This window comes from Myiozetetes cayanensis, unplaced genomic scaffold, assembly GCF_022539395.1.
Source record: "Myiozetetes cayanensis isolate MyiCay16 unplaced genomic scaffold, myiCay2020 scf1, whole genome shotgun sequence".
In the NCBI taxonomy this organism is placed as follows: domain Eukaryota; kingdom Metazoa; phylum Chordata; class Aves; order Passeriformes; family Tyrannidae; genus Myiozetetes; species Myiozetetes cayanensis.
The window spans coordinates 123,566,264-123,593,741 of record NW_026086604.1 but is presented as its reverse complement, the minus strand read 5'-3'; the positions used below and the strand labels follow the sequence as shown (position 1 = coordinate 123,593,741).

The 27,478-nt window shown below is 38.7% G+C and overlaps 1 protein-coding gene across 1 annotated transcript in view; it reads left to right on the top strand.

Moving 5' to 3' along the window:
• The window catches only part of LOC126649969 (uncharacterized), a 36,616-nt gene extending 13,012 nt beyond the window's left edge, over nucleotides 1-23,604 (top strand). The window contains 5 exon segments of the mRNA XM_050334436.1: nucleotides 15,645-15,742; nucleotides 17,977-18,267; nucleotides 19,221-19,254; nucleotides 21,153-21,295; nucleotides 23,548-23,604. Coding sequence (XP_050190393.1) covers nucleotides 15,645-15,742; nucleotides 17,977-18,267; nucleotides 19,221-19,254; nucleotides 21,153-21,295; nucleotides 23,548-23,604 — 623 coding nt within the window.
• Nucleotides 23,605-27,478: the final 3,874 nt, after the last annotated feature.

Genomic DNA, 27,478 nt, shown 5'->3' with positions numbered 1-27,478 from the left:
GAACTGAATTATCACCCTTGGTTGTGTACAGTGGAGTAGTGACTGTGAGGTAGGAGCCTTCCAAAATTTTGAAGTCTCTGGGTCATGTGCCAAGCCTCTGCTGAAGTCCAATCTTCACATCACGGTCAAACACTGCTTAAGAGAAATTCAAACACTCATCAAATCTCACTGTTTATATAAAATCAATAAACATCTTTTTAGCCTGGAAACTGAACTAAGTCTCAAGTCTTATCACTTACTGTTCTTATTCCACACTTCTGTGGTGGGTGGCTGTTTAAATTCAGCATCTGAAATCTTTTGGCACAGTATAAATAACCTCTCTAGTGAGCTGTCATTAGACATATTGGTTTTACTCCCCCACTATACCTGGTCGGTATAAAATAACACCATCAGTCTTGTAGAAAGCACCCCTTGTTTTACTCCTCCAACCCAGTTACCACTGCTGTCTCTCCATAAGTCATGAATACTCCTAGCACAGTGGGAACACATTAATGATTTATTTTTTTCTGGGGAATACCCTTATTACAAATTATTTTGTTACCTAGCTGGGTACTCTCACTGCAAGACATTGTTGCTAATAGATCCCCTGGAGCATTTGCAGTCTACATTCCTCATTTAACTGGATCCCAAGTGCTATGCATGTTAAATACCTCATCTATAATCTCTTTAAGCGTGAGGTTTCTGTCTCAATCTCTTTTGTTGACTGGGCAGTTTCTTGCAGCAGTAAAAACAGCGCAAGGCTTTTCTAAAATTAATGGGAGAAGTTGCTAGTTGTAGTTATTCACAGTTGCGTGCAGCAATGGGCTCATATTTAAGAACATCAGTTCCAGTAGCCCTTATCTCTGCCACTCTGTATGACTTCAGCTTTCTGAAATACTGGATCACTTCAGACTCTCCTGTTATTTTCTTTTACATCTCTCAAATTGTGGCAAAAGAAATTTGGGCATATTAACATTTGAGTGAATTTTACCATAGATCGTAGTAGGGACCACAATGCTCGCTTTTAAAAATTCCTGGTTTTCTTGCCCTCTGCAAAATTTTCATAATAAATCCCTACAAAAAGACAGAGGAAGTCCTTAATTAGCTGAAGTAAACATTTCAGAGGTAAAAGGACATAGAAAAAAGTCTGGATGGATGGTAGGTCTGGCATTGACACAGTTCTACAAGTATTCTGGTGTTTAAACTAGGGCAACATATCTGTTTGTATATGGAGAATAAAACATAAGGTACCATGTTTCATTCACAATATAAACAAGAAATATTATAGGGAAGACTCCTCAGCTTGCAGTTCCCACTGAGAAACTACTTCGAAGGTTTCTGGGCACTTAAGTCTATTTCTGAAGTCCTTATACTCTACAACCTTTGTCTTGCAAAGACACGGGAAAAATAAACCCCAAATCAAAAAATCAAATGGATTGTGGAGCTATGGATCTATAGGGTATCCAGCAGATGGGCCACATATGTCCTGCTGAGCATTTTCTCTCACTTACTGCTCTGAGCAGATAAGGTGGGCAGGAATGAATAGCCTGGAGAAGAGAAGGCTCGGGAGAGACCTCATCACTCTCCACAACTACCTGAAAGGAGGTTGTAGCCAGGTGGGTGTTGGTCTCTTCTCCCAGGCAGCTACCAGTAAGACAAGAGGGCATGGGCCTAAGCTCTGCCAGGGGAGATTTAGGTTGGGTATTAGGAAGAAACTCTTTACAGAGAGGGTAATCAGGCATTGGAATGGGCTGCCCAGGGAAGTGGTGGATTCTCCGTCCCTGGAGGTTTTTAAGATAAGACTGGATGTGGTACTCAGTGCCATGGTCTAGTAACCGTGGTGGTCATGGATCAAGGGTTGGACTCGATGATCTCAGAGGTCCTTTCCAATCTGGCTGATTCTATAGTTCTATGATTCTATGAATGGCCAGCAAGAAAACATACTGCTGCTCAGCCAGGCCGCTTGCAACTGGGCAGCCACTGCTGATGCCAAAGCAGCTGAGAGTCAGCCACAGTTCTGCCTCTGCATTCTGCATAACAGGCAGGCCTCAGAGCTAGGTGACCTCTGTAGATGAGGAGGAAATGGGCAGCCAGTTTGCTGCTGCAGGGAAGGGAGAGAGGGGCTATTGCATTTTGTTGAAAAGAAAGGTAGTGACGGGGGAGGCTAGCAGGTACGGCAGTAAGGGTGGTAGCTAGAGACACGGGAAAGACACCCAAACAAATTACTGCATCAGATCACTGCTGATCTGTGGAATTTTCTGACTCCAGAGTAACAGTTCTTTTGGGGTGCTACACAATAATAATATGTCTCAGTCAGAAACACTCAAGCCAGGATAATTCCCTTTATGGTTGGATTTCTGTAGCAGTAATTGTCCAGCTTTCTTTTCCAACATAAATTATTTTCCTATTGTTAATTAATATGCATTATTAATGATACATGCTAATATGCAATCTTTGAATTGCATCACAGTCACATGACACCACAAGCTGTAATCACAGAGAAGCTATAATGGCATTTGTGCATCACCTTTACAAACCAGGAGCTACTGAGAGCTATTGTGGAGCTCACTGAGACCCCAGGTCTTGGTAGGTGTCCTGAAACCAGGATAGTAGGTCATATACACACTGGTTTCCTTCTAGACGCACTGCACATAATCTTTAAATCTCTTTTGTTTTGGTACTAATCACTAAATTCTCTAAAGCTTCTGCAATATTTGTCATTTTTTTCTCACATGTAAGAAAAGTTGATTTAAAAATTGTATATATTATCCAAAAATTGAAGAGTTTTGATTGTGCCTCAGGTATATAGCACAGATTGGCTCCCCATGTCCAACAATTTAGTTGGAAAAATTGTACTGAAATAGGATGCAGAATAAGTTTCTTTTCTGAGATGCCAAATACACTGGTTTTATTGAAAACAAGTCTGCAATTCTACACTTATCCTGTATAAGTAATATCTAATCTCTATTCAGTGAAGACAGACATTGACACCGATGGCAGGAAGGAACTTTATAGACTAAGAATGCTTGGTTTGGATTAAGGTGTTCTTTCACTTTTGTATTACCTCTTTCCCCAAGAAAAGGCTCATTGCATGAGTAATGTTTGCTGGGACAGAATCATACTTTCTGGTTGAAGACGAAAGAATGAAAGAGATTAACAAAGTAGATAGATCCCGTGGTTCTCAGATAATGGGTCTGTTTTACCAGAACACTGCAAGAGTCTACAGCCTATTGGACAAACAGTGTTTGTTCCACTGAACTGGGCTCATCCAATGCAAAATGTAAACATTTAAAATGGAAATTAGACTTTTAAACATATTTTGTAACATTTAATAAAAAACAGCCCCTTGAAATTGACAATCTCTGTTCCTCATCCCTTCAGTATTGGTTTCCTGTTTCATTTAATGTGATGCCAGAGGGCAAGCATGCACATCTCTGCTTCCATTGATAATATTTCTCTTTCTTAATAGAATACAGGTAAAAGGTATAGGCTAAACTTTTGGAAATCAACAGAGTAACATAACGGTAACCCTGGAATGCTGCTGAATACTGTCACAGTGCTGGCTGTGGCACGGTGCCTGAAAGGTCTGAAAGGAAAAAAAACCATGACTCTTCTGCATGGGAGACATTCATCGAGCTTAGAGTCACTGAGAAATGCTGAAAACAAGGTTTTGTCTGAAAAACCTTATGATTCTAGGGATTAGGTCCAAGCCTGGATTTACAGCTGATGATTATGTTAGTGCTCACTTGATAGCACCTGCTCCTTGCCCTGGACTTGCCATTACTTTTTGTCCCATGGCATACACATCATCTACATATTCATAAAATAAGAAGAAAAGTGCAAGAATACCTTCATCTCTTCATTTGTCCCTACGCTAAAGGAAAGTGAAAGCTACTATTGATTTTTAAAGAAAACCAAGTCACAGAAGATTATTAGACACGTGTGAGAGCATCTAGGAGATAAAATCACTATCATCTTAGGTGTATTGATTCTGTGTTGTGGACTCTGATTTGGAAGTCCAACTGATTATTTCCAAAAGGAATGGGAAAATGCTGACATCAGTTTGTAGTCTTATTGGTGTTTGAAGATGCTTGGGCACCTAGGAGTAAGTGGGGATTGAACCTGAGCACAGAGGTCTTGTGATTGATGTTCTGGTCCTACCTCCAGATGTTCCTGTAGAAATCGAGGTTTTTATGGGATAAAAACTGTTTAAAATAGTTTAAAAAACACTGTTCAGAAGTTAGTTATTGTAAGAGAGAGAGGTTCTCAGTAAGAAACAAAGATATCCACACAGCTTTCAATATAGGCATAAATAAGCTAGGAAAAAATAAAGTGAGTAGGAAGATGGCAATTTGCTGATGATATGGATAATCCAGGGTAGTCAAAATGAAATGGACCATGAAGAAATTTAGGGATTGTCTGGGTGATAAGCTGGCAGATGAAATTTGGCCTTGACACACGCAAGGAATGAACATGGGGCAAAGCAATAACATTAACTGTACATGAAGGGCTCTTCTCAGTTATTGCCACTCAGAAAAGAGAACATATTATTGCAGATGGTTCTCTGAAAACATACTTTTAAGGCTCAGCTGCAGTCAAAAAGCAGCAAACAGAATGCTTAGCTTTATTGGGAAAGGAACAGAAAATATTGCTATGAGCCTTCATGAGCCTGTGGGTTGCCCAAATATTTCAGGGTCTTTGTGCATTTATATACAGGGAAAGGTGATGAAGGCACATGTGATAAGGAGTGGTTTCCAGGTCAGGAAAGAGTCTCTGTGAGGCTAGGGCTCTTCTGCTTGGAGAAGTGACTCAGGTGAGGAACATGATAGGGATTTGCCAAACTTGAGTGGGATGAAGAGAAGATATAAGAAAAAAGAATTCTCAGAAAACAAGGACTAGAGAGTATTTGGTCAAATTGTCAAGTTTCCAGTTTAAAAAAAAAAAAATGAAAGAAAACAGAAAGGTCTTCTTTTCAAACTAAATAATTAAAATGAATGTTTGGCATGGCAGATGTTTAAATGGTTCAAAAAATGAATTCTAGAAAATCAGCAAAGAAAGCCATTTGAGCTCCATTAAAGATAGAGATTTGAAAAACCTCTGCAGAGGCTGCCAAAACTAGGAGGATATAACAAGGAAAGTGCCAGTATAAACTCATCCCATTATTCTTTTTTTTTTTTCAATGCAATTTATTATTCCTGCTAGAAACAAGACTTTTCTGCATATATCCCTAATTTTACTGAAAACTTACTTTAGACCTCACCTCCCTGTATGCTTTCAATTACTTTAGCTGACTATAGCACTCTGTGTCTCAAGTGCCTTTAAGTAAAATGTAGGCAGTGATACCCTGACCTTGGGGTGCCTGTTGACAATAAGGTGTAAGACAGACACCACAAGTGAAAACACTAGAAGTGAATGAGCAACCCCACATGGATGCTGTAATGGTTTTATGCTAATAGGCACCCAGACTTTTGTTGAGATGATCTTTGGTGAGAAAGTGCAGATTTTAATCTCAATAATATTTGATAGGAGAGGTTCTACTGAGACATGAGAAATGTCCATGTGTTGAAATACTAGAGAGAACTGAAAATGAGTGAGTCTAGTTCTGGAAACCCTGTAGTGGCACTAGTGTGATGCTCTGTTCAATCTAAACTATTTGTGCTGTAAGTTAGGCACCTCTGCTCCCTCTACAATGTTTACTCATAAAAGCAAACAGTTGCTTTCAATTTGGAAATGAAATTTAACATTCCCATTTTTTTTCTCAGACTTCCCTTTATTTTCTCTGATGTGAAATTGTTTTAATCTGATCTGTATTTTAGATATTTTAATTCTCCCTTTGTAAAGGAGGATACCACTTTTTATTAATGTAGCTCACCCTACAGCAGACACCAAAATTCTCTAACAGAAAATTACAGGTATCTTGAATAGGTAGTAAGAAACAAGGAAGTTCTTGAGACCTATTTATGTAACAGATCAAATTAGAGTGGCTTCTCCTTCCGTTAAAATACAAGAATGGTTAAATTTTGTAAACACAGTTGGAAAAGCAGTCATTAGAAAAAGGAAATATATTGTTACTCTACACAATTAGGGTAGAATTCGGGATATATCAAAGATACATTTATTTCTGAAAATCACAAATTCTTTTATACAAAACTAAATATGTATGGTTTATATCTTAAACTGTATTTTGCTTGTCAGAGTGTATATCTACAACTTTTTTAATAAATTAAAAAGTGGCCTCAGGAAGCTGAAAAAGCAAATCACAGATGTTTCATTATTTTCACAAACTAAGTTCACTTTTAACAAATGTTCCAGGTCAGACCAGGCAGGGATGTTGATTACTGAGAACTAATTTTTGAAATGCCCTTTGCTGTGGAGATGTAAAAAGCTTTCTGATATCCACAAAGCTTAGTTATGTGGATTTCAGCTATGTAGACATATGCAAAAGCAGGAACTATTCAGCTGTGAGCCGAAATCAGTTGTAAACCAGTGACCTGTCATAAATCTTTTAACAAAAATAATTAATTTGAAGGTCTTTGACACAGGGAAGCTTTAACTATTCAAGTAATCATGATACAACTAGAAAACTTTCTTACTTTGAAAGGGGATGGACATTTGATCTATTCCAAAATTAAACAGTTTTACACAGAGTATAAAGCTCTAGTGAATTTTAAAGGAACAAAGAAGTTTTATTTTGGTTTCCAGGTGTATGTTTCAGGACTTGGGTTTTTGCCACAGAACTGAAAAGCACAGTCCTACATGTATGCATGTAACCTGTCCTTAAGTGTATTCAACTGAAATACATTGTGTGAAATTCTGGATTTATTAGTCAATAGAAAGGAAGCTGTACGACCAGTGTAACAAGAAACAAGTTGTGCTCTTTTTAGAGTAATCCTGTTAATTCCTGACCTGGTAAACCATAATTTCATGACTTAAGAAGTTCCTGGCTATTCAGTTATTTAAGACAGTTATTTGTGGGATCTGGTTAGACTATCTTTTCTTAATTCCTAACTATCACTGAGTAATCACATGGGAAGCATATTTGACTTAGAAGTAAGACAAGGTCTTAAATCTTGGCCTAGGAATAAACTGCTTTGGCTTAAGCACAAATCTATAAGGAGCTTCAGTTCCCTAACCTACATTCTTTTTTACTTTACTTGTGTGCCTGGCTGCGACAGACACAACAGTAAGAGCAGAGGGGAAGGCATGCCCTCTGGTGAGGCTGAGTAATGGGCATCGGAAAAGATTGCTGCAATGACTCATATGGAGAAATGCTTGTGGTAAGAGGACCCACAATTCCATCTCCCAGGACAGTGACCTTCACTAACTGATGGAGTCAGCCCACTACATTTTCATTCTCTAACTTGTGGTTCTTCCAGGAGGAATGATTTCTTAGCGGTCGAGCTTCAATAGAAGTAACAAAGAGCTCTTCTGTTGCCTTCTCGTGCAGCACTTCTGAAAACTAGGAACTATAGCTTCAGCTCTGCCATTCTTTCCTCCCTTCCACAAAGAGTGGATGCATAACAAGTACTTTGGTGGATGCTGCCTTTGCTTTTTATGTGCAAGTCAGCATTCCATCTGTGACTGCCCTTCTGTCTTGAGCTGAATATGGCATAGAGCCAGGTATGAATGAAATGAATCAGGTAAGCTAAAGGTCTCTGACCTTCTGAGAGACTTAATCACAGTGTTACATTCCTCTTCACATATCTCATCATACCAACAAAATATGTCTTCAGACTTGGGCATCCTGCAGTATGCATAGGGTGGGACAGTGAGAGAATATCCCTACCCCAAAAAGAAGTAATATTTGTTTTAATCTATTGATGTTTTTCAGTTTTATTAGAGGTCAGAATTATGTTCTGAAACCTAGGCACTAAGGCAGGAAATTGGGCAGAAAGCAGGTATTTTACTATTAACAAGCAGACTGAGATGAGAAGTCCCTACAAAGGAGTTATTTGTGTCTCTTTTGAAAAGGTAGCAGCTGATTTGTAAACTCAGTCCATCTCTAGTTTGTTTTTCAGGATTTACAGATGAGGAAAAAACATCTCTGCTGTTCCCTGTAAGGAAAATACCAGCATTAACCCTAGGCAGCAGATGGAGGTAGAGCGATACCATGCGGAGCAAAGTCCCTGTCAGTCTGAAGTAGATCCTCAGGAATACTACATTGACCAAACAGTAAAAGTAACTTTCTGAGGTGGAAATATAATCTGTCTGACCATTGTTAAATTAAATCAGTATCAGTCATGTCAGTAAATGAATTTATTGTCATTATGAGTTATGATTGTCATTATGAGTGAGATAAAGAGACAAAAAAGATTTTCCTGTAACTTCATCCTGGCTAATCTGAGGAAACAGAATTCTTCCAGAATGGAAGGCAGCACATTCTTTTGAATGTTTATAATATATCTGTGCCCTCCAAAGTTATCATCCTAAAGAAAACTGGACCTTTCTGCATCCTTCAGATCTGTGATACGTAACCTACCTGTGTACTCTCTTCCATAAATACTGCTAATTTCTAACTCTCTGCTGTCTCTACCGTTCTTCTGTGTCAGTTCCCTCTGATCATTCAATACAGTTTTTCCTCTCAGAAACTAACCACCATTATTCTTGGGAAAGTGAAATAAAAATAAAAATGAGGCTCTGAGGTATTAATATTCATTCTGACAACAACACTTATCCACACGACCATGCTCACAGCTCTTTTTAGCCACCTCTCTCTGCAGGCATACTGTGCAAATGAAGAGTAGTTAATCCAGTTGAAGAGACCTCAGCACAAAAGTACATAAAAGAGCACTTTCACCTTTGCTAACTTCCACTCTCTCTTTTACTTCATGAGAGAATGTCAGATCATGACAGTAATTGTGTTTCCACTTCATCTCAAGATGGAAGCATCTGGCTCTCTTTCTTCAAAGCTCTGTCAATAGCTTATCCATCTGTACATTCAATTGTCCTGATCCAAAGCAATTTGAATTCAGAGAGACTTTTGGCAGTGTTCTCTGCCATACCAATCACTGTTACAGAAGCTCTGCATAAAGCCTGTCTTGAATTTCCAGATGGTTATTGATATGTAGGGACTTCGTTGCTAGCGTTGCCACCTATTTTTATAAGATGCAGCACTGGGGAAGTATTCCAAAATATCTGCCCACTGGGGGACACATTTGAAGCCTTCCAGAACAGGAATTGCTTGTCTTTTAAAGTAAGGGATATTTGGAGCTGATCTCTTGCTTAAAGAACAGCAGTTCAAATTATGTCTAGTGAGGGATATACACCCGGATAAGCCTCGCCTGCCAGATGACACATCCCAATCTGGATTTAGGAGTTACTTTCTTGTGGTTTTACTCCTAAGCTTTCACTGAACTCTGCTTCACTGCCATGGCTTTTAATATCTAACCCTCTGCATCAACCCTTGCTAAGGGGAGTTTGTCTGTCAGTCAGCTGTATAAGATCTAAACCTTCTTGTTACAAAAGAATCTTGATTTTTATTTGAGCTGTACATGTCAAAACTTGTATTTCAGCAAAGGGTGGTGAGGCTACATAAAGGTCTAGTTCCTAAGTGTGAGGGTGCTTTCACCAAAAAAGCAAGAAAAAAAATTTGAAAATAAGGCAGAGAGATATTTAAGAGAAGAAAAATAACAGCTAGGTGTTGTTAGATAACTATTTTCTTTTTTTTTTTCAATTTATTTTATGGTTAAATAAATAAAAACCAAGCTTCTTCATGCACTGATCTACCCACATCGATCTGACTCATTATTGTTTTCTATTTATTTTTTTGTGCTAAGCATATTGAATAATGACAGCAAACTCCTTCCACCTGAATATATTTCAGGTCCCACAATGTGGTATATTATTGTAATATGGTGGTTGAATTAACGATTTTCATTTATAAATGAATCTGTGATTTAGAGCTGCACATATACACAATCTATTTGAGTTGATATTCAGCGTTTGGAAACAGTATATATTTATTAGCACCTTTGTAGTAATGCAAATTATATTTGATTTGGCTTCTGAAACACTGAACAAGGAATCTTGTGAATTCAGACTTTAATTTAACTCTTTATTGTGCATTTTACAATCTAGAGTGTTAGGAAATGATTAGTCAATTTACCTGAAATAGTTCTGGCTAATTGAAATAATACCCAGCCTGTAGTGGTAAAATTTTGTATTTATACTGAAACGCATTCAGGATTGCAGATCTTCATTACAAAGACAGTGATCATTTGGCTGTTTCATGAAACTATGGTTAGCTAAAGGAATTTAATGACTTAAGTGTATTCAGTAGAGTCAATATGATTATTCTCATATCTTACAGAAATAAAGTATTACTGGAAAATTAATTTTTAAGAGGAAAGGACTTATTATATAATAAGAGAATTATCTTTATTAAGCAATTATTGAATTCTACTCTGCTGTTTAAGAATTTAGTTTCCTACGAGGAAAAGCATCCTGCAGAAAATGACTCTCATCTGCATTTGTCAAATGACAACGAAGTAATGACTGAAACTGTCTTTCAAAGACAATCTGCTCAGAACATTTATTAGGTCCCTACTTATTCAAAGAGAACAGAACTAGTAGGGTTCTCATGTTCACAGTCTGCAAGTCTGAAAGCAGTGCTAATCAAGGTTGGTCTCAGTTCCTCCTTCCATATCATATGTCTATGCCTATGATGCTCCCTGGGACACGGCCACTCCTTCTACCTTGTCTTGCAACTCACTCTGTCCTCTCCCAAGTTTACAGCCTGTTAAAGGTACTGATAAGGACACCATTGTGTTGAAAAGTTCCCAGGATGCATCCAACAGAATGTTTTAGGAACCATATTGCTTAACTCTCTGATGCCTCCAGGTGAGGTACCTACATATAAAAGTGATTCACAAGACTGAGATAGAGCATATTGAATAGGGACAGTTTGATTCCTAGGATTCAATTTGCAGCAACCCAGTGGTCTGTATGAACACCTAAATCAAGAAATGGAATGAGCCATTTCTTCTGGTGTGTTGTTTCTTATTTTAAAAAGAAACGCTATTCTTGGATATATTTCCATGAGATTATTAATTTGTTTTGTATTGCTCTTGATTTGTAGAAGTTGGTGTGAATCATAAAGATCTGATACAAGTATGCACTTCTGTGAGGTTTAAAGAAGCCAGGGTCTGTAAGAAGAGGTTAAACCCTTGTCTTCCTGTCTGTTTACAGATATTATTATATTATATGAGGGGATAAAAGTGAGACACTGCAGTATGAATTTTCTTAGGGTACAATATTAAGAACAAATTGTAATATTCTACTTCCATTCCTGTTGCGGAAATAACCCATTTCCAGTCATTTTCTTCTTATATCTCTGTGCAACCTTCTGCCTCAGTCACGACCTTTTCGTCAGTCAAATCTTTCAGCAGTTCTTTAAAGAGAAACCTACCTTTTGTCTAGATGGTTTCCACTGATTGAATAATCTGACTTGATAACTCCAGATGGGTAACTTCAAACATTTCAGTTTCCTACTTCCCTGCTAGCATAAAGTAGGTATTTGCCTGAGATGTAGTAGAGTCCTGAAAGCAGGATTTTGTTGGTAGGAACTGTACAAGTACAGAATAAAAAGGCATGACCTTATGGGGAGAATTTATGCACCCCAGCTGGAAGACCGAAATACTTTAAACAAGGCAGCAATTAACTGCTAAGGGTTAATGTTTATTCTGATGTGTCATTTCCATATTTTTTTATTCTGACCTACCTTATCAGTGTGATAAAATGGAATGACAGCCACTCAAAATTGTCATTATGACAGAAACAGTTATGTACAAGGTATTTTAGAAAATAATTTGTGAATCTCCTTTTTTTTCCCCTTAACAGAGATTGAATGTGTCAGTGCCTTCAATGGAGATACTTTATTCCTCATACATTGTCTAGAGGTAAAGACCCTATTTCTGGTGGCTATTTTCCATCCTCTCAGGTGGATGGTTTCCAGCCTCATGGAGATCATGGAAATGTTTGAAAAAGGCTGTCTGATTTCAGAAAAAACAGAATTAGACCAAGCAAATAAAAACCAAATGTATGATGACAAAGTTAGCTAGCTCAAAAGAAAAGTGTTTAATTATTTAACCAAATAAATATCATATATATATATATGTTGAATCACTGTGCCTATCTGTTATAGTGTCTAGATTTTTATTAATTCAAAATTCAGAGAATCCAACCTCACTGGACTCCCAACTCAGAAAAGGGAACACCGTTAGTTCAGCAGCAGTGACTCAAATCTGCAGCAATGTAGGTTCCCTGTTTTAGTTTTGTCAGTAATTTTAAATTAAATCCTATTCTTGAGGGATTTAGAACTTGGTGATAAAGGCTAAGGCCATAACTTGGCTTAGGCTGAGATTATGGAGTGATAATCATTTTAAGGTAGGAATAGTAAATATATACAGGTGATAATTGTTTTAAGTGTAGGAATGCCAAATATACACAAGCTAATTTTATACACATACACACACTTACATTTGTGGTTCTTACTGGAAAGGAGAAGTATGAGGGGGAGAAAATTGCTGTCTGGTTTAATTTAGCTTTAGAAGGACATTGCAAATCATAAGAGAGTTTTGTGCTATCATTTCTACTACTGTCTGCTCTTTGTTGTGTGTTTATGTTCTCATTTCTATGTCATTTGGAAACAGCAGAATGAAAGATTCTTATTCGAATGAATTAGAAAAGAAAAATAATTTTTCTTATGATTTTATTTTTAATCAGTCACTTTCTAAATTTTCCATTAAAAATAATTTTGTTATAATTCTCTCAGCAAAACCAGATGAGACTTTTTATTTTGTATCATAAAATAACTTAAGATGAACTGGAGTCTAGATGTTTGAAGGTATAGCCAGATAAAAGAGGAAATCTGTAAGGACTCAAATTTGACAAGTGTTGGTGCTGGTTTTCAGGTTTTGGTTTTCATTATTGTTTGGTTTGTTACTCCAGGTATCCTAGCTGTTTTTCCTGTCTATTGCATTTTTAATAAATAAGAACTACCCCTTCCTAGCCTTTGAGACTGTTCTATTTTTCCTTCATCTCTGTGGAAGTAGTGATGATAAGGAAGTATTCTCACAACTCCTTGTGTAGTGCAGAGAAGCCTAAAATAGCTCTGAGCTGTCTTCCATTTCTCAAATCCAGCACTTCAGTGCAACAGAATTAAGTCTGCATGGCACTGAGTATGAGGACTAATTATTGGCAATGGATGTGTCACCTTGACCTGGGTCCATAGGCATTGATCCTGGAGTTAGCTGGGTTATTTCAGTTGCATTCCATGGGGTAGACATGCTTCTTATTCCCTGGTTTGATGAACAACTACTCAGAGTGAGAGAAATGAAAGAGTTATTTTAGTGTAAACCAGGGTTTATTCTACTCAGTCTCTAATAAGATTTGAGAAGTAAGAAGTGGATTTATGAAATCTGTAGGCTTGTTCCTTACTTAAATGAGTTATAGCAGAGAAATACTAAGCCACCGTTTGCCCTCAAACACTATTCTATATCTTAGTTGAGGAATAATGAAATATTACCCTGTTATTACATACTGATCAGCATTTTACCCAGTAATGTAAACTTCTGTAATGTAATCTTTCATTCTGGTGCTCCAGTAGTGGTTTTCAATAATTAATTCTGATTCACACTGCCTTTGTACTGACTTCAGTGGACATACTCAGATTCTGCATGAGTGCAAGGACTAAATCAGAACTACCAGCACCTAGTGACATCTTCGTGATTTTTTTGAGTTATTGCTGGAGTATTGCTATGATATATCCCAAACAAGGGCCCTGAACTTTTTGTCCTAGCTGACACAGAAATACAAGAAGAAATTAGGTCACTATCCCAAAAAGCTGAGAGCCTGAAGAAAGGAAAGATTCTATAACATAGGCTGGAAAGTGGTGATAAGAATTGTCTGTTTTCAAAATCAGAAGTAAATTTCCTTTTTTCTTTCTTCCTTTTTTTTTTTGTTTGTTTTTTTGTTGTTGTTGTTGTTGTTGTTGTTTTTGTTTTGGTTTTGCTTTCTTTTTGATACTTGGAATCAATATAGCAGAAAAGAATTCAAGTTTAAAAAACCCTAAAAATTATTGAAGAACACAACCTGCTCAGAGGGTCAAGATAATGCTCCTGTCAAGTGATGAGGTTTTATATTTGACTGCTAATAGCGATTGAACAAAACGTTTTTCATCCTTTTTTCTTTTACCATTTATAAATAATGAATAGGAATATTTTATTTGCCTTTTCCCCCATTTTTCCTTGTTTTTTTTTTTTTTTTTTTTTTTTTTTTTTTTTTTTTTTTTTTTTTTCTCACTCTCTCCTTTTTTTTTTTTTTCTGAAATACCTTCTATCAAGGTAGAAAGTATAGATACTGTTGGCTACGATTTTTAAGGTTAAATCTGAGTATGATATTCCATCTGTGCTTACTTGTCCTTAAGATGATTCTGCAGCTCAGACTAGAATCCTGACTAGCTTTACTGCTTTTCCAGCTTGTACTCTTAAGGTCTCCTTAATCTTATTTAAGTCTACAACCAGCTTACATTTAGCTGAAAACATGAGGTGGTTTTGTGTAGGGAAATGTCAAGCCCTCATCTCACGCTACAGTAGAGCAAAAACACTTGCTCCTCAGCTTTCCTTGGTTTTAAAACTCCCTTACCTTATAAAGTAAGTAACATGCTGCCATCTGTCGGCAAAGAGGAATTTTTTTATATGTTATTTTCTTTTTAGTAAAACTACAGGTATCTGAACAGTGTAAATTTTCAAAGGACCATCCAATTATATCTTATTTACTTTAGGATCACTGTGAGATCTTTCTTGTTTGAACTGATACAAAGTCCTACCACGAAGCTCAACTACAATCTCCAAATTCCTTTTCAACTAAAGGCCAGAAGAAACGTCAATTTCTTTAAAGACAGAGAAAAAGGTATTGTAACAGTGTACCCTCTCAAAGGGCTTTGAATGTCCTTCAAAACCAACAACAACAACAAAAAAAGCAAAAGTATTTTCCCAGATAGTCTTTTGATCCTGACTGAGCAACTGAAACAACATAAATGTTGAAGGAACTGCATGGAGGTGCTGCAAACTCAGAAACATGTGAGGAAGAGAGCTTTTTTTTTTCTTCTTTTCTTTGTTTTCAAAATAGTATGTTTTTAAGAAGAAAGACATAGAAACAAATGTGTAACTGTTCAGGTGGCTCTAGATGATTTGCACCACTGAATTTTGTTTCCTTCTTCATCTCCAGTTAAATCCATTACGTACACAGTCATATCACACTGCTGAAGAATACCTCTTCATGATTTCATGATGGGACACCAAAAAGGAAAGAAAAAACAACCTGTTTTCTCAGCTGAGAACTGCAACTTTGTTCAGACTTGGCCTACCTGGCTGGAATGCTAGCCAGTTTCAGTGCTGTAGTGACATTCTGCAACCACAGGGAATAGGTTTTACAATGAAATAGCTGATTGAACCAATATAATTTCCAACAGCACATAATGACCATTTGTAAGGTGAAAGGGTATATAACGTGTTTATAATTTATACTTCACTTGCACATAAGCAAATGTAGGAAACAGTCTATGTACATGTGGTTAAGTAATTGCTCCCAGTTATTGAATCCATGACATTTTGAGTGACCATTTCAGAGTGTGTGCAGCAACTATTAAACTGCTCCTTTGGCAGAGTGCTTGAAAACTGAAATACAAATGGAAATCCATTTTGCTATCCTGACTCTTCTGTTGTCTCTTATACTGAACAAGTTGAATATTTATGAAATACTAGTGTAAATGCTGATGCTGCTTTATATTCACTTGTTATAGTAAATATGAACCTGCTCAAAACACAGGGCAGTATCAGATCTTACAGGTCATAAAAGTGTGTTTAGTAATACATAGTTCCACCCCACCCTTAGGAAAATTGATGATACACCACTGCTGTTTTGTTTTCAAATTACTGTTTCCTTTGTCTCAGTCTTATATTTTCTTTCTAATACCCTTGTTTTCTAACATATAAGAGCAGTACAATGAACTTGTAGTCTTGTTGCTAGGCTTCAAGCTGCATTTATGCAGTCCTATGAGACACTATTCTCATTTTTGAATTCTGAATCAAGTCCCAAGGCAACAGTGTCCTGTTTCTTAGCAACACAGATGGGTAGATTGTTTATTCCAGCTCTTTTCTACAATAGAAGAATAAACAATTCCCAGAGTAAGGATGTGCTGCAAGTTTGCCCCTTCACTTAACTTCCCTTAGAAGAGAGGAAGGAGAACCCTCCTGTGCTAGAGCAAATGAAGTTTGTCTGGAAGTCCCTGTTTTTGCAGAGTGATGAGTCAATCTCCGTCTTTTCTGTTCTTAGCATCTCTTTCGTGTCCTTATTTGCCACTGTGCCTGTGGATCTGCAGGTATTTTTGATCAGTGAGTTTCAGTTCCTAGGATATAAATGTATGCATGGAATATCAATGGTAACAAAGGGGGTAGAGGTGGGATGTGTGAAAACACAGACTTTTTGCTTTGGTGAAATTAATGGAGAATCATAGAATAGCTTTAGAAACTTCCTCTGGATGCAAAACCTTGGGTTTAGGAAGAAAATTAGGGCTGGAGAAAATAGGTGGAAGATTGAGAGGTAAGGAGGAATGGGTATTCATGTAACTCATAAGTTAGTGTTGTATGTTACCCAGTGGATGAAAAGAGTTTGTGGGAACTTAATTTATCTCCAGTGAGCTGCCTACCCAAATCCTTGTTCAGAAACAGTTTTTTTGGTAGGGATACATTTCCATTTGCCCCTATCCTTCAATGGACCACAAGCTTCTTCCAGAAAAAAACCCCAAAACATTCTATCCTCAGAATGAATAAGCACAAAGTAGAGAAAGTTGTAATGTTATAGCTTTCCTTCAGGTTTCCTGAGCATTGAGTACTAAACAAAGCAGGAAAAAATTGTTTGTATTGTGTTGGAGCCTGTTGCAATACCCTTATGGTCTACATATTTCTTGCAGATTTTCGGGGCATACAAGGAGCTCTTGTGTAAGAAAGGTAACAGAGTATGGGAATGGCTTTTAAATCACAGTGACAAAACAGATATAACACAGTATCTAGCTTGTGCACAGAGTTAAATACTTTACTGCCTATTTAGTGTGTTAATGCTGCTCCAGTGGTCTTTCACCCTGCTCAAAGGTGAAGGAAAGGGCCCTTCTGTACCTCTGGGCAAGATGGTGAAGCTTGAGTGGCACTTCTGATGAGATAGCCCATAGCAGGACATAACACCTTGTTCTATATCAGGACAGCAATGGGGCAGCTCTAATGAACATTGTGGCCTGGGTGTGTCCAGGAATGCAGAGAAAGATGTAACTGCATCGGGAAGCATAGAGACCAGGGCTTCAACATTTCTCTGATTTAAGATTAATTTGGTCACTTCTACTTGTGCAACCTGAGAGCAGTGTGAGCCCAGTGCTGCCCCTCTAACCCCAACCCCCCTGTTGTGCTGCCCTGCATGTGCACAGGCTTAGTATCCTGTCAAGGTGTTTAATGAGGCAAGAATAAAAATGTGGAGAGGGTGTATTGGTGTTGTTACTTAGTGATGGGTATTTCAGGCAAAACAAAAGTCAGAGCTTCAGTTCTTACAGGCTGGTATGAATGTGTAAATTCCTGAACATCCATGCTTTTGGCTCCAGATGGGGTTTCTCTAGGGTTAGGAGTCGTCTTCTTCAGGTTACTTTGCAGAACTGAAAGCAGGTATTAAGAAGTAATACTTCATTGAAGCAGAGGTACAATATAATATTAAAGTACAATTACACATTTATCTTCCATGAATGTACTAGGTTATGCAGACAGGACTAGCTACTGAAAGTACCAACAATCATAATTGTTCTGTTGTATACGTGTGTTCATCTTCCACCAAGAAAAGAGAAAAATTTTATTTGAAATTCAAAGCAAACTTTCTTCAAGCCCTGACTAGCCTTTCTCCCAACAACAAACTTCAGTGCAGCAACCCAAAGCCAATACAGACACATGGCTAAAGCAGCCTTCTGATTTTAGCTTCCAGCTCTATAGATCATCCAACACTTCTCAGAAGTCACAAGGATGGAGGAAAGAGGAACTGAAACTAAAAAGTACCCCTGAGACCACAGCCATGCAAGAGCTTTCTGGCTTAGGTCCAGGCTACTCCTTCCTCTTCCAGAAAAGAGAAGGGACTCTCCCGAGCTTGTCACTCACTTTCCACAGATAACTCTATGAGGCCAAAATACTCTTTGTGAAGAATACCAAATATAAGACTGGTGTGTATGAAGACCCCAAACTACACAATTATAGGCAGGTAAAGTGTCTGGCTCCCAGACTCTTACAAAGCAAATACAATGAAATAGATGCGATGCTTGGAAATCAGTAAATGAAGCCACTAGATGTCAGTCTCATTAGCAAAAAAAAACCCCAAACACTGCAGTTAATACTGCAGTTGGGATCTAACTTAGTTAACTGTGTTGTAGGCACAGATTATTTGCCAAAAGATTTCCATAGGGAATACTGAAGAATGCAGCCTTAGACCTCTATGGGGGGGAACTGATGCCTTGGAGTTTTTGATTTTTTAATTTTTATAGACTTTAGAAGTAGTTACGTAGTGAATGCAGATTTTAAATGTAGCTTTATTATATTTCTCATGGTATTATATCTTTTACCAGTATTTTCCAGTAAAAGTAATGTCCACATACCAAACCCTGTCCCCTATCAATCCCTCAAAATTCCATTAGCAGTTTAGTCTTCTTATCAAGGTAGAATTGCAGAAAAACACCTTAACATCTGCACCAGAAGATGTAAACATGGGCACAATGACTTTCAAGCCTGGAACTTTGGAAGGCCTCCAAGGACTCAAAGTGATGAGAAGAGGATGAAGATAATGAAAGAGGGATCCCAAACTCCCCTGGACTCAGTTCCCGAGGACGTGTGCCGAGGGGTGGAACGGGGCAGAACCAGGGGCTGGATGAGCAGGTATTGAATGGACATCATTATAAGATCATAGAACCTGTGCCCAAGGGTGCGTGCAGCAGTTTATATTCCTGGGGCTGGAGGCTCATTAAAGCTTCTGCTCTCCTTATTTTATCTCCAACCTAAACTGACCTGGAGTCTTTTTTCCTCGGTCTTTTAGGCAACAGTTTAATGTGCTTTGTAGTTTTTATTTGGGTAAAGCAGACTGAAATAGGGCTAGTCAGTTCACCTTTACCTTGCTCACTGTGACATATCTGCCTGTACTTTCTGCTTTCCTTGTATAAATAGCTAGCAGTTGAATTGCTCGACATGCTTGATGGAAGTATTGTACAGTAATATTTCCATTTAGCAGCCCTAAATGAGACCAGCATCTCATTCTGCTAGCTTTTTTGTTCATAAGGCAAGGATCTGTTCTTTCTTCACAACACTGATTGTGTACAAACTGTGTACAAAAAAGTTGAAAGGAAATGTAAAAGTTCAAGGTACAATTTGAATCAGTGCATTCCCTTTCAATCAGTGAATTTAACTTTAAATCTGCTAAGGAAGAGAAATATTCAGTCTAAATTGTGGTTTTCTTCATAGTAGTTCTTTGGTTTATTTGTCTTTGTAATATGTTTTAAAATCAGATTCATTATTCTATCCATATTCAGTTATCTTTTCATTACAAATGTTCCTATCTCCTCTGCTCTGAGCCCTTCAATGAATCTTACCCAAAGAGCAATCCAATAAACTTACTAGTTCTAAAATAGGAAAGAAAATTGAGACAGTAAACAAAACTCTTTCTGTCCTCTAAAGCAAACATTTATACCTGGATATGCATTTTACTAAAGAACTACATAAATGGCATATAAAGTTGCATTTCCATGGAAAACAGTATTTTCTTCCTCATTCTGTCTCCATAAGAATATAAATCTATAAATCATATCTTAGTTTATTTGCCATCTGCTATAGCAGGAATTTAACTTCCTTGTTCTGAGTTTACTTAAAGTAATTAAAAGCAAACCTCTAGTTAGCTGTCATAGCCAGAAGAAATTTGTCCAACAATACTCTATCTCAATGAAAATTTGCTTTATTTCAAGATTATACAAATTTTCATGATAGCAATTAGATGCTAATTTCTCTTTAAACCTGCTAAACAAAAATACGTTGGTTTTTTTTCTCAAATCTTGACCAAAAATATAAATTTGCAAAACCTTGTGGCGTTCTCTGCTATGCAGTTCTGATGTGTATCACATCCATCAACCCACAGTTAAATATTCATTACAATCGAGTTTTCAGCATGTAACTTCACACACTATTTTTTCCCTCCCTGGTTTCACAGGGTATGCATCTGGCTGCTGAACCTCACCATGTTGATTTTATCTTGTTCAATTAATCAAGGAAATATATCTTCCTATTCATGCAGATGATGCTGAGACCTCCAGAACATGATGATTATTGATTTTCCATCTTGTATCTCAGAAGAAACCACATAGGTAAGTCCTTGGCAACATGCATGTTCATTGTCTTAAAGAAATCAGGAACCCGTGCTTGAACAGTAGGGAGCAGGAATAAGAGCATTGAACCCACAAAACTGGCTTAAGTGCCTCAGGTGGAACTTATAGACCAAACGTCAGGTTTTCCCTGTAAGTTTCAGAGAAAGTCTGCTTCCTAACTTTAAATAACAGACTCAGATCACAGAAAATACACTAGTTTACTAATACAAAGACACTTAGATTTAAGGATACCTGATACAAGAAGGATTACTAGCTGAAAACTGCTTGTCAACATCAATTTTTCTGATAAGACTTCAATTTCAATCTCGTAACGGAGGTTTATTCCCAGGCAACTGATTCAAGTCCAGTGTCTGCTGCTGTCATGGTAGATGCAACAGTCCATTTCTGCATCCCTACTGTGCTGGATAGTTCCCAGTGGGATGCCTGCCCTTCAGGGTAGTTTCTATAGCTCCACCTCTTATAAGGATAGCTTTTTTTAAAATGATTAACTACTCACTAGTTACAATACACACACATACACACCATGTAGCATACAACACTATTTTCTTTGCAGATTCACAGCAAAGGCCACAGAATATCTTTTTGTTTATGATGTTTACTGTGTATGTCTTGGTGTTCCTTTTTCTAGATCCTATCTGATTAACAATAAGCATAGCTTTTCAAATCCTAGAGTGCAGACAGTTTTTCCTATAGCTTATAAATGCTGTCTGCTTAATATTTTCAGATCCTGGACTTGATTCACTGAAAGGAAAGCAAAAGCACTCTGGAGATAAGAGAGTTCTTACATACAAGCCTTGTGGAAGCAAATGGGATCCACAGCTACTACGACTAAAGAGTCCCTGGCCACCTAAATCTGCTTCATTTATGGTTAGTGACATTAAGAGACAACTTCTAGTTTTTCAAAATTATTTTGAAATAATAGTAATAGTAATAGTAATTCTTAATTATATTTCTTTTCTAACATTTTGGACCATGCAATCTTGAGAGGGCAGCTGGCTTATCCTAAGGGAAATGTCATATTACTGGAGATCTAGAGACACGGACCATTAATTTTCTTAGCTTTTCAAGAATACAATTCAGTTTCCAGCTCTTGGTGACTTTTGTGGAGCTGAAGAAATAATCTCTTGGGGAACATTTTCTTATTTCAGCCTTTAGCAGAAGGTTATACAGCATTGTATGTGGTAATTCATGGGATTAAGATGTCCACATTAGACTGTTCAAAGACGCAGAGTATTTCAGAACATGCAGGTACTCAGTGTGTGCTTTAATTGTTTGTATATGTATACCAAACACCTAAACGTAGAGATCTCCAAAAGCAGAATACGTCTATTTTAATTATAAAACAGTTCCCATTTGCATAAAAAGTTAAAATGTTTGGAGAACCAGTTTAGATAGTGACAGATTCTGAGTTATGAATGTAACTCTACCGAATAGCAGCAAGTCAATAGGCACATTTGTAAAACACATGAATTGGCTGAACACAAATGTCTCTAGGCATTTCAACATATTGTGCTCTGAGTAAAGACTGAAACATGTCTGAGAATGAATTCTTTGATGAACTTGTTGAAGATCATCCTTATGACAGCCACTCCTGTTTCATTTTGTAGATCTGTACTTTGCCCACAACAACACAGACTGCAGCGTTGTGCTCACACTGTGTTCCTGGATCATGTGGAGGAAAAGCTTTGCCAGCTGCATCAGGGAGAGGCAGGCAGAGATGCAAGTGTTCATTCTGCTGTGTTAGGGACACTGGATCTAGCCTTATCCAGAGGGCAAACTTAGAACTGATTGATAGGTGCTGGCAGAATCCATAACTCCATTGTTCCAGAGGGTTAGGAGGACACTGATGCCAAATTAAACTGAATCCAAGCCTTCATTTGAGAGCTAAAAATGGAGACAGCTGGGCTGCCTTGCACTACTGAAAGGTTACTATCAAGTGAGATCCTTGCAGCATCCAGGGTGATCCTGGTTTACGTGGGCTCGGTGTATCCATGCAGACAATGTAGCATTGTCTCAGAACGTGAGTTGCAGTGCTGGTAATCTGTGCAAGATGAAGAAAAGAAAATGTGCTGGTCACAACACTGACCTTAGCTGGAATAGCTTGTCCTTCTTGGAAAAATACTCTTGTCTGATCAGAGTCGTCTTCTGCTATAGCCAGGATCTATATTGCTGATTGTCAACTCTCTTGGCAGAGATCATCTTGGGAAGTAATTGCCACTCAAAGTAGGGTCATGGTGGATGGCTTTCTAAGACAGGTAGAAAGTAAGACTGCTTTTTAATCTGTTAGGAGACACTTTTTTACCTTCCAACACACCTCTCCTTCAGTGTTCCTGAGCGGCTGACACTTAATAGTGTCCCCCAACACATATCTCCATGACTGGCATCCAAAGTCCAGGGAGAAAGAGAAAAATATCCATGAAAACTAGAATTTTCTACTTCCATCTTGTCTAAAACAAACTTCTCATGGGGAAATCTTGATCTTTTCACTGATAAAACCAATATTTTCTGTAAAACTGCATTTTCTTCCCATCATGTTGGATACTAGCCTGATGTGACCCTACAGGATGATGACTGTATTTAAATGCCAATGTCTTTCCTTTCACAGGAACTCCAACCTGAGCAGCATAGTGCTAAGAATAAAGCAATGTGATATGGACTCCACACCATTATCCACACTAACCTACCAGTTTCTTGGTCCCAAGAAATATGTTCATGCTACAGTCGACACTAGTGGTCCTGAGCAGCCTTGTGTCTATTCTGTGAGGTCAGAAAAGAGCTCTCTGAGAGAACTGACACACTTGTAACAAAGGAGGCCTAGGTCCTTCCAACAGTGCAAAACCTGGCATAGAGGGTAACAGCCTTTATCAGTGATGTTCAAATGTTTTAGCAAATATCTGTTTCTAACTGTACATACCAGCACAGTACAGAAACATACTAAATGCACTTTATCTGGTTTATTAGTATTTGACCTCTTTTCCTTATTTCCTGATTTTTGAAATAACATGGAAATTAACATTATCTCTTTCTACTTAACAAATTCTTCTCTATACAGATTTCTCTGTATTGTTAAAAATTACTTACCAATGCTTCCAACTAATGAATTTTTTTTTTCTAACCAGTCCCTCAGTCATCTGGAAGTAAAAGAAATGGCACAGCCAATCACACCGAGTAACTAGAGGTGCTGACTGCCATCATGAGCTTACTTTGGACACTCCCTGTCCTCTGCACCCAAGAGCTGGTGATCAGCAGACTGTGCCAAAATAAACCCTCACATACTCCCTCTTCCATCAACAGAAATAGCTGCTTTGCTCTTGACTCTAATTACTAGTAACTGAGAGTGTGTGGGTGTTGAGTGCACCCAGGGGGAAGCATTTTTTGTAATAGTCTGCATTGTGGAGGGCTCTGGAGGTATACCCAGAGCCGGATTTGGACTCAGATCTCTAGACTAAAACTGTAGCTGCATGGTAAATGCACACCCAGACAGTGATTTAGCAAAAAAATTAGATATTGGATCATTGTGCCCATTCCAAATGACTGTGAGTTATATACCACGTTGGAAAGCTTGGGACATGAGTAAGAATCCCTTAAGCAATGATCTTCTAGCTCTGTCTGCACTGTTGTGGAGTTCAGTGTTTCTCCAGGATTTCCCAGATGTAACACTGTGTGGAAAGAGAAATATGTAAGATGTTGAGAACAAAACCGATATGCTTTTTTGTTAAAGAGAACTTCCTGCCAATTGCATTGTATCTACAGGCAACATTTGAAGTTTGCAGTTCCCCAAATCTGGGTTGGAAAGAGTGAAGTCCCCCGTCTTCCTGTAAATTACCCATTTTCTTAATGCCAGACAAACCCAGCCAAGTGAAAGGTGCTTTCTCTTTGCATGGCAAATGAAAGACTTGGGACAAATAAAGTTTCAGAGCTTGTTAGATCTGGAGCTCTTGTTGGTAGACATAATCTTAATATAATAGCATTGTATCCATACTAATCATGGATAATGATAAAATTCCAGCTGGGCTTCACCATAGTAATAGGAGTGACACTAATGAAGTGTCACATGTTGGAGTCCTTCAAAGGAATGCTATTGATTTGGTCTTTTTACGGATGGAAAAAGGAGGCACAGAGCAGGTAAATTGACTGGTCCAAGAGCATGAGGGAAGAGTCAGTTTCAGGCAAAGTCTTACAGGTAAACTTGATCTCTTATAACACGTGGGAAGGCACTTCCAGTGTTCCAAAGGAAAAGAGGAATGAACTGGTCTTAAACATCTGTGCATGACACCTCATCTTTAAAAATATGGATGTCAGAGTTATGCCGTTGTTCTGACCCATAAGATGGGGGTAGCCTCTTGCACTTGCCTGCAGTGGGGAGGGAGTCACACGGACATGTTATAGACACTCATTTCCTGGTTCAGGCATCTTCACTCTTTTATTAAAGAGTCAGGAAAAAACCACACTGCTACTCTGCAGTGAGGAGAGAGCAAGTTGCTAGAGCCTCTAAGTAAAAAGGCTATTAAGGAAACAAAGGTACCTGCAGTAAATCTGTGTATGGAAAATCCTCTTTACTGGCAAATATAAGAGATATCCTGAGAATCTAACTGAAAGGTGCGAACCTAAGAGTTTCTTGAAAATCCTGGCTCAATTTGTTCACCTGCTTTGAGCGATTATTATATATTACATACCTTTACCATATGTGACATATATAAGAAAGTACAGCTGTTACTGTTAAGAACACCATGAAGAAGTATAAAGGTCTTTTTTCTTTGAACAGCACATCCTTGCAATGAAGCAGCTTAAAGAGCATTACTGCTACTGACAGGAAAAACATATTGCTTCCAAATTCCTACAGGGGTACGACATCCAGCTGTAGCTGTTGTGAAGGGCAGCTCTAGAGCTGTGTAGTGGTTTGACCCAGGCCAGATGCCAGGTACCCACTAAAGCCACTCTCACTCTCCCTCTGCAACTGAACAGAGGAGACAAAAAAAACAGCTAAAGATTCATGAGTTAGATATCAACTGGGAGAGGTCAGTTACTAATTACCTTCACGGGCAAAACAGACTCAAAGTAGGGATATGATTTAAATTTATTACTAACAGGATAAGAACTAAAGAGAGAGAAATAAAATAATCTTAAAAATACTTTCCCCCCTTCCTTCCTTCCCTCCTTCCTTCCATGTTCTCCCTGCTACCCACCCAGTGGTGCAGGGGGATGGGGAATGGGTGTTGTGGTCAGCTGTTGTTTCTGCCGCTGCTCAGAGAGAGGAGTCCTTCCCCTGCTCCTGTGGGGTCCCTCCCATGGGAAACAGTCCCTGATGGACCTCTCCAGTGTGAGTCCATCCCTCAGGCAGCAGTTTTTCATAAACTGCTGTCCCGTGGGTCACTCCTCCATGGGATGCAGTTCTTCTCAGATGAGATGTATCAATGTGGGTCCCCCAAAGGGGCCACAAGTCCTACCCAGAAAAAACCTGCTCCAGCATGGGCTTCCCTCTCCATGGGCTGCAGGTCTCTGACAGGACCCTGCTCCACCTTGGGCTTCCCATGGGGTCACAGCCTCCTTCATTCATCCATCTGCTCCAGCGTGTGCTCCTCCACGGGCTGCAGGTGGGTCTCTGCACCCCGATGATCCTCCATGGGCTGCAGGGGCACAGCTGCTCCACCATGTTCTCCTGCAGGGGCCTCAACTCTGGCTGCTGGAGCACCTCCTGCCCCTCCTTCTCCACCAAGCTTGGTGTCTGCATTGTGGTTCCCACATTCTCACTCTGCTCTTCCCTGGCTGGAATTCTTTCTGCACAACAACTTTCTGTTCTTAATTCACAGAGATGTTACTATCACTCCTGATTGCCTTGGCCTTGGCCAGCGTCAGGAAGTCCATCCTGGAGTTGGCTGGCATTGGCTCCATGGGACAGGGGAAGCTTCTAGCAGCCACTCCTGTAGACTCCTCCTGCTATCAAAATGCAGCCACAGAAACCCACTACAAGCTGCCATCCAGCTGTGCAGCTAGAAGCCCCCATTACCCTTCCAGGCTTACCAGTACAGTGGCTTGGTCTTAAGATGCTGGTGATGCTGCTGTACAACACAGAGATTTAGATGCTCTCCAGAGAGCAGTTCTATTTCCACTGCAGTGTTGGCTTGGTGAATGCCAGCATCCAGCAGAGCCCAGCAGGAGTTCAGTGTCACTGACCTTTTGCTGTGTCTCTGTACCATTGCCCATGACACTGATTTACAGGTGCACATGAAAAAGCTCAGCTCCCAAGCAGAGTGCTGTGGCAACTCTTCATGTCAGCCCCAGAGTAGCATCTCCTTGTCCCTCTGTTGCACACAAGTTGTTCCAGAGCCCAAAGGAGCCTGTGACTGCCCTGCAGAGATATTTGCCATTCAGGCTGATCTCCATCTCCTCTGACACCTTTCACAAAGTTCTTCAAAGGAAGCGGAGTGTGGTTTTTGTATCAAGGGCTGGCTAAATTGATGTTCTCATGCCTCAGCAGTTGGAGATACATGTAAAAGCTCTTTGTCCTTCTTACTTTTGCTTTCTCATTGTGGGGGTGAAAATACACCATAAATCCTGCTGACAGCTATGCCAGCATTTGCGGACACAGTCAAATGCGGTGTGGACACCTCTTAGCCCATCTTACAAGGAATGAACAGTATTCATTACCAAAAATTTCACTGACCTCAAATCTGTTCCTGTCAGTCGGTATTTTTCCATTGACTTCAGTGTACTTTGAAATGGGCTTAATGGAGGTGAATTCTTTTGTTTTAGGCAGCATTATTGGATTGTTCCTTTATAATTGCTTTATGAAAACCTCTACAGCTTATATAGATGCAGAGAGTGCACGTGGATACTTTCTAAAATCCTAAAAGAAAGAAGCAGGTTTACAGGTTAACTGTAAATACTATGATCTCATAAATGACCTGAAGAAACAGTGTTACAGAAAAACATGTTCAGATCTGTCTGCCACATATACTGAGTCTATAAAGACAAATAAATAGATTCTGTACATTACTAATATTAGTATTTTCCATACATATATAACTTACCCTACATATATTTATTATA